Source organism: Lates calcarifer, linkage group LG5, assembly GCF_001640805.2.
Source record: "Lates calcarifer isolate ASB-BC8 linkage group LG5, TLL_Latcal_v3, whole genome shotgun sequence".
In the NCBI taxonomy this organism is placed as follows: Eukaryota; Metazoa; Chordata; class Actinopteri; family Centropomidae; genus Lates; species Lates calcarifer.
In genome coordinates this window covers 28,113,610-28,121,677 of record NC_066837.1, presented here as the reverse complement: position 1 = coordinate 28,121,677, position 8,068 = coordinate 28,113,610, and the positions used below count along the sequence as shown (strand labels likewise).

General features: G+C 36.3%; 1 protein-coding gene across 1 annotated transcript in view; it reads right to left on the bottom strand.

Annotated features, from left to right (window-relative positions):
- Positions 1 to 1,210: 1,210 nt before the first annotated feature.
- sorcs3a (sortilin related VPS10 domain containing receptor 3a) overlaps positions 1,211 to 8,068 on the bottom strand; it is a 202,299-nt gene continuing 195,441 nt past the window's right edge. The window contains 2 exon segments of the mRNA XM_051070891.1: positions 1,211 to 5,152; positions 7,519 to 7,691. Coding sequence (XP_050926848.1) covers positions 5,094 to 5,152; positions 7,519 to 7,691 — 232 coding nt within the window. The 3' untranslated portion in view covers positions 1,211 to 5,093.

Here is an 8,068-nt window from a genome sequence, read left to right as displayed (position 1 = left end):
ATCAATAATCACTGTAATTGTTTCATTGCCAAGACAAGAAGACTACTATATTATGCTGAGGTGACAAGGACAGAGCCTTCACATGTATGCTGAACCAATCGTGTCTGTACGTGACTCTAAACCTGACCCTTACCCTTTCAAGTGCTGTGATTGGCCGACTGCAGGAGGTGTAACTTTGTATCAGAATCAGAATATATCTGAACAATACATGACACAGAGTATATTCACACTTGTGCTATGGTAAGTTTGGGTGGCCATTTACCATTAGCCTTTGATTTTTCTTGCAAATAAATTTGGATAGCTTGGTTGTGTCCAGCTACTTGTGTTTCCTGCTCCATCTGACTTATTTTTAGCAATACTGGCATATTCCTAGATCTCAGCAATTAACAGTGAGTAAGTAGTAGTTTTTTTTCAAGAATTTGGGGAGATAAGTCAGCTCCATGGCTAACATTTCAATGTGTCCATTACTGGAATGTTACTAACCACATAACTTCACTCATGGTGCCAAATATGCAATCTTCACAAAATTAAGTATAAACTAGTAATTAAGTGTAACAGTGTAAATAATCATAACAATACTGACATGTGCCAAGAACCAGCTATAATAAATCAAAACACAACTTATGTCTACAACCACATTGTCTCAAAGCATGCTGGGAAGTTCCGTCCACCCTCTAACACACTACAATATTATTGTGGATTGCCACAAGATAGAAATGCCCAATGTGTTTGCAACACAGGACTCTGATTTCACTAACCAGTCATTTCATTTATTACAGATGAATGAAAAGTGAATGGTATGTTCTGTAGATGCGCACTCTGAGTCAAACTTATTTTTTACATGTTATTTTAGCATAAAGCTGCAACATAACAAAATGTGAAAAAAGTGAAAGGGGAATGCTCTGTACATACAAAATATTATGCCATGTTCACATTATATGGTTTAATGTGGGTAAAATGATATATGACTGGCAGATACCTGAGAGCTGACACTGTGGTAGTGTTTTGGTTACACCAAATAGTCTATGAATATAAGAGAATCAGCAAGGTATGAAAAGTGCACATAGTTTTTCTAATCTCTCTGTGTGTTTTTATACTGTGGATTGGTACTGTTAGAGTCATGCAGGCGAACAGTGTAATTTGCAGTGGACATCATCTTCTTTCCACCCTTCAGTTCACAAGAATTTCATCACCCAGAGAACGAATGCACTGATGTACAAAAATACATTTATTTGAAACAATTTCAAAATGACAGTTTCTTTACCGTAGAAATATCGAAATAAAGATGAAACAGAACATTACTGATGATGCATGCATTGTAGATTTTTGTGCACTGAAGAACATTACAATGCTTTTTTCCTTCTGGAATATCACAAATGCAAGAATCTCCTTTATTTTTCAAGTATGGATTCCCCCGGAGATATGGGTCTTACAGTATAATGTGGCATTTAAGGTATCAAATGAGACAGCAGTTTCCAGTGATCAAAACGGTGACTGAATGAACAATGAGGAAATAAACACCCAGAAATTACCCAAAACACAAGAGCTGCTTCTACTGGTGACAGTTCCAACATGTCTGTCACCAGTAGTTATCTTGTGCTTTATTCGTGCAGATATTAAGCACATCATTTTTAGTAGCTATTCTTTACTTTCTTTGCAGACTTTTAAGGAATGCCAAACTCTTTGGCAGCAACAGATGCTACAAAGCATTATGGCCTGGTTATAAACTATACATTCTTCATGACTTCAAAGGGTCTGTGAGGAAAAAAGGGAAATAAAAAAATCTAATAAATACAATAAAAGTATGGTTAGAGATGTGGGCAGCACAAACTTTTTTGATATTTCTTTTTCTGTTCCTCCTAATCCTGTTTTGCTAATAAGAACCAGAACAAAGTGACACCATCAAAGCCCCCACCCAGACAAAATCCAGCCAAGCAAACAACCCTTTGCTTATGACATGTGTTGAGTACAACAAAGCTATAAAACAATCTTGGTTCAATGTGTGTTCTGTCTGCAGTAACAAGGCTTGGCTTGGCTGTTTGGTTTGAGATGAGAGCACTCTGTTCGAGGTAATGCATATGTGATGTGACAGCCTATATCTCAGTGCTGTGTTCCCCTGCCTCTCTCGTTTCTAGTGCAACTGCTGTTTACTTGAATTTTGAAAAAGCATTGTGGGAAAGCTCTGTATGGGGTATCCTCCACTCAGGTGTCCAGCTTTCTTTGATTACTGTCATGCTGTATACCAGGAGGCTGACACGAGTCAACTTGAGGCCACTTCCACCATGCAGGACTGGGGAAAACAGCAGTGGTGGAGAGTTGCATGCTGGGAGGACACTCCTCCTTCATTTCAAAGTAAATGCAAATGAGTGAGTTAGGATATGGAAGGAGCCTGACGGCACTTGGGAGAGTGGATTTAATGATGTAAGCCCAGCTCGGTTGTACTGTATCTGCTCTGTTTGTACACTGTGAGATGTTTACATAAATACAAACTGTTCCAGTCTTTATATTTGGTTTTGTCACATGAATGAAAATGTTTGAGTATTTTATAGCAGTGTAAAGACTGTGGCAGATGGAGCAGAGAGGGCATGTTGTCATGGAGTTCTGTGACAAGTGACAAAAAGAAAGAAAGAAAGAAAGAAAGAAAGAAAGAAAGAAAAACACTCTTCATGGTGCATGGAGCAAACACCCCAAAACCCTGAGCAAAGGACAAAATAAGAAACATGGCACTGAAGGGGTTCATGTACATTTATGAACAAAAATAATGATGAGTTAAAAATTTCATCATGAAGAATCTTCAGTATTCTATATTCAGTTGAATATAACAAGCAATACTGTATCCTCTAAAATACCAGTATACTATTGACCTACTCAGGGTTGGATTCAGTAGCATGAGGATTATTTTTTTAACATAAACAAGTAACTACATTTATAATTAACTAAAACTCAAAGATTCAATTCAGATCTGTTATCACATTTTGTTGACTAAGAAGGCAGAGACTCTCGGGGAGGCTAATCAATGTTCACAACCTGAAAGTAGAACATGAAAAGATATTAGGCTTATTAAATGAAATGTTTTAATGTGTCTGACACCATGAAATAACACAAGTAGATGCAATGTGATCAGTAAGGGTGTTTCTGTAGAGAAGAGTCACCACTCGTTGATTTTACTGAACTACAAAAAGACTGTTCACTTGCAATCCTAAAGTCCCTGATGATTTGTTTTCACTCACAGTCTTTGGCTGAGTACCAACATTAGTTTGCAGAGAGCACATTAACCAGCCAAAACATCTGTCCTGTCATCAAGTTACTTAAGAAATGAACATGAATTAGCCACAGCACTTAAAATCTGCAGCCACCGATGGTTGTCATTTCCACTGCTGAAAGTAACGCTAAAAATGCAAATGTTGCCTAAATGTTTCTCACATACTCTCGCTGGGTAATAAACAAGAACAAGACTAAGTCCGCCACCACGCTAACAACTCTGTGAGACTGTGCTGATCAAAACAGTGCCTTGAGCTAAATGTTAACTTTAGCATGCTAATATGCTAACAATGAGAATGTTGAGATGTTGATGTTTGGCAAGTATAATGTTTCCTATGTTCACCAATTAGCATGTTAGCACGTTAACATTTGCTTATAAGCACAACATATTAAAGTGCATAAAGCACTGGACAAGTTGAAAATTTGACCTGCTGATGACACCGCATGAAAAGACTGGGGCATCACCAAAGTTATTATTAGTGTCAAATTTCTGTACCAAATTTCATGGAAATCTATCTCACATTTGTCAAGAACTTTCAGGCAAAACCATACATTTCAACCTCATGGTGGCACTAGGGGAAAAAAGAGCAACACAGCTCAGAATTAGGGTTTATATCTGTATACTATACAGAAACCAAATCTCAAGCAGCGGAAGCAGCTACCAGAACCCAACACTAGGCCTTACGGTATTTTAGAGGATGTAAATATTACCTTTAATGTAACATTTTAGATTCTGGAGTTAATGTCATGATCTTTCTCCCAACATGTGAATATTGTGAATTTGATCACTGGTCGCCACAATATAATTTCTTCTTAGTAATTCAGCTTTTGTTCTGAGGCTCAATCAGAACTCTCAAAGCCACTGACTCAAAGGCAAACTGTAATGCAGTGATGCTGATGGCAATTAATGTTTAGATAGTTTAACGACTAGATGACTAGACCAGACTTTAAAGTAATCTTTGTAAAAATGTTTGAATATCTACTGTCTTATGTCTGTCTATGTTCACGTGGATCCTTTTCATTCCATTTCCAGGAAATGATGGGAAGTTAAATCTGTAATATGCCAATACAGTTCTGCTGCATTAACCTGCTTTAACAGATTAACACTTTCTACTAGATACATATGGCCCAGCAGTAAACAAAGAAAAGGAGAGCAGAACAGAAGTCTAGGGAAAATTGACTGGGCTACTTTGATGAATGATTATAAAATAACTATTTACAGCACTTGCTTATCTACAACACAGAAATTGTGTCCTCAGTAACATGCACAAGTCAAGGACCTTAGCAAAACAAAGTTGATTTCTTTAAGTAATGTTTGACTTTTTAACACACTTTCAAAAACAGACCATTGTCAGATTTTCTGTCATTGCCATGGTACTCAGACTATGGGCATGTAGAAAGTAATAATATATACATTTAACAGAACAGATGATAATATTGTACATTTCAATAATATTCCCTGTTTGACTGAAGACTCAGACATTATAGTCTATATATAGGCAGAAATGATTTTCAAAGCAAACTCCTTAGGAAATTTACATAACTCTTCATATGTTTCAACGGAAGATATTTCACTCTGCAAATGATGTCGTTATGTAGCTTATACATCCACAAAACTGAATAAGTTTTGCCAGTAATTACAATAATCTCATTGAGTAAATTGACATTTGCTGCATGGATGTTGTTGAACGAGACATCCATGCAAGTCTGTATAAATGAGGTCCCTTAGAAAACTATTAACATCAGTTGTGTTGAGAATTACAAAACAGAAAAAGAGAACCCCCGACATTGTAATACTTCACTCTGTACATAAACTGTTGCGCTCTCTGGCTTTACACACTAGTACAGTTTGGAATCTCCCTTGTGCTCTCACAGGCGTTTCCAACTCCCCCTGAAACAAAAGAAGAAAAACAAGCCAAGAACAAAGATGGTTAGTTCAGCTTATTCGCTTTAATGTTTGTAAAACAAATAACTTTTTTGATACTGACACCCTGTGTTAATTTCAGAATTTCAAATGTGCTTGTTTAATCAAAGGCTCAGAAGCTGTTCAATAGCACAGAAATTGGAAAATGACCCATTATGAAAATTTGTCTTTTTCTGTTACGATACCTTTTAATTTAATGAATATCACTTTACAGTGGAATTTCAGTTTTGAAATTCATTATTTATCTGCTTTATGTGACTGAGACATGAGAGACAAGACAGAAGCTGTTAATATTATACATGACTTGAATGAATGGACAGAACCAATGCATTAATTAAGAGACAAAACCACTAAATTTACACATTATGGTTGAATTATTGGTCAAGAGTTTTACTTATGAAACTGATTGTGTGATATTTTATGTGGCTCTGGGAGAGCCTTCTCAAGTCTAAAAAAGTTTAGTTTATAAAAGTTTTTTTTTTTTTTGATGTCACTAGGGTTATTTCAGTTTAGGCTTGGACATTACAGATTTATGACAGAAAGCCTGCATGACAGAATGGGGGGAGTTGAATTTAAAAGAGGCGGTCTTTCACCAGTTAGAGGAGGTCTGATGAAAAACAGTAGAGTTGCATTATGGGAAATGTGGTTCTGGGGCTTCATCTTTGTCTCTTCTACACTGATTTTTACCCTTTCCTTTTAAGAATCTGCCTCTTGTGACCTGAACTTTATGAAGGTGTGGTTACACCTTAATGTAATATGCATTCTAGGACTACAAATAACAATTTCATTTACATAATTTCCTAAATTCTAAGGCGACATCTTCACATTTCTTGTTTTGTTTGACCAACAGTCCAAAAGTCAAATATAGTCAGTGTACTACCTCAAAACTTAAAGCTATAATTTAGGAAATGTTTTTTTATTTGGCTTTAATTAATTGATACATACTTCAATGATTGATCAAATATCAAACTTTTAAATAGTTAATAAGCACTTATGCCCTCTCTCCCTCTGAACATCTGCTCTTGAAGCTACTGTGAGGAGTTCTCTTCAAACAAACTTTCAGTGTTAATGTAACACATTTTCTCAGGAACGTGTGTCACTCACAAAGATATTGCTCCATTGCGCTACTTTTGGTCAAAAATCCCACAGGTACTTTTAATTTTGGAGAAAAATAACAAATGTACTATTGCTGACCATAGACTGTGGAACAATTCAGCCCTCACTGTTAGATCTTCTAGTGTTTGTTAGTTTTAAATCTTGTCTTTTTTTCTTAAGCTTGTGAGTACAAAAATGGTAATTTCATTACATTTGATTGTTTCTATTCTGTGCTATTTTTTTTCTGTACCTTTTTCCAGTTAAAAAACTGTATTATAATTCTTATGAATTATAATTATATATTGTACCAAACCTCAGCCAAAATGCTATATGATTATAACAGGCTGAATCTACTCTGTGGAGGATTAGGAAGGTTTTATGCAAAAAGTAACAATGGACACTGGGCTGAATAAAAATATTCATCTGGAAATGAAGCAGAATAATAATGGCTTTGGTGCTTGAGGGGGTCCACTACTGTGCAAGGCATGTTTCCAGTCTCTACAGCTCTGAATTTCAACAGGTCAGAGACAGTTAGCTCTCCAAAACTGTGAAACTACAGGAGCTTCATCACAGGACCAAATGAATCCAAGGATCACACTCGCCAGATGACCTGTGCTGCTTTCTGTTGGTAATGCTGCAAAACAGACTGTGCAGTGAATAAGGTCAGGGTAAGCAGCATTCAGCCAATTTGCTCTTGACAACCTGTTGTTTTTGTGCTAGAATGAAATTTCTTATTAAGCAAGTCATATTGTGATCGAATAGATGAGTAACTAAAGCCGCTGCCTCTGTGCTCCTGCTGGCCCACTGAATCCAGGGGCTGCATGCTTAAACATGTTGATTTTATGAATTATTCACTGTCCTAAGTTTCACAGGTCTTGCTAGAATCTGTTCTTTACTATGTTAAATCCCTTCCAGGACTGTTTCTACTCTGTGGCTCCCTCTGCTTTCCTCTTCTCTTAATTAATTAAAAAAATGCTTGAAGGAGATTAAGTTGCCAACTCTCTGTTTAAAAAATAATTCAAATTCAATAGCTAAAGTATACCTGAGGGCTGAATGTGCACACATTTATTATGTGTATTAGCAGGATGACTTTTATCTCTAACACAAAGAGACAAATCCTTTCTTAGATCAGGAGACCCAAATCCCATTCAAAGGAACTGTCTATGCAATTAACAATAATGCCAGCGTGTTAACATTTTGATTGATTCCACATATCATTCAGCTATGAATATGAAAACTCTTCACTTACTTTTGACCCTGGCAATCCAGTTCCTTTTCCATGAGTTCCTTGGATGTGGAGAACTCACTCAGAGTAATTTTAGGCGTGCTTTCGCCCTGGCCCACCGAGCCAATCATCTCCTGCTCCTTCTCCTGGTTCACCTCAGCATATATGTTGATCCAAGGTATTTTTCTAAAGATTTGCAGATTGATAAATGAGCCTCAGAGCAATGTTAGAAAACCATCTTGTGTTTCTAGCAACATTTTTAAGGAAAGATGATATTCATTTTTTCTCAGAGCATTGAAAGAAGGAATTTTAAGATGACAAACCTTTGATAAAAACCCACTTGTGCATTTCACACTTAACCTCAAAGAGAAAAGTTCTGTTGCTTTGATCAGGGCAAACCAACTTTCAGAGTTATAATTATACCTCAGTAACTAATTTATGGGCAAATTACAGTAACATTGGTATCTTTTCCCATCTGCATTTACAATATTTACAATACAACATTTAATATACATCTTTATTTAGTCACTAACCAATTTATTTCCAATTACTATTCATTTCGG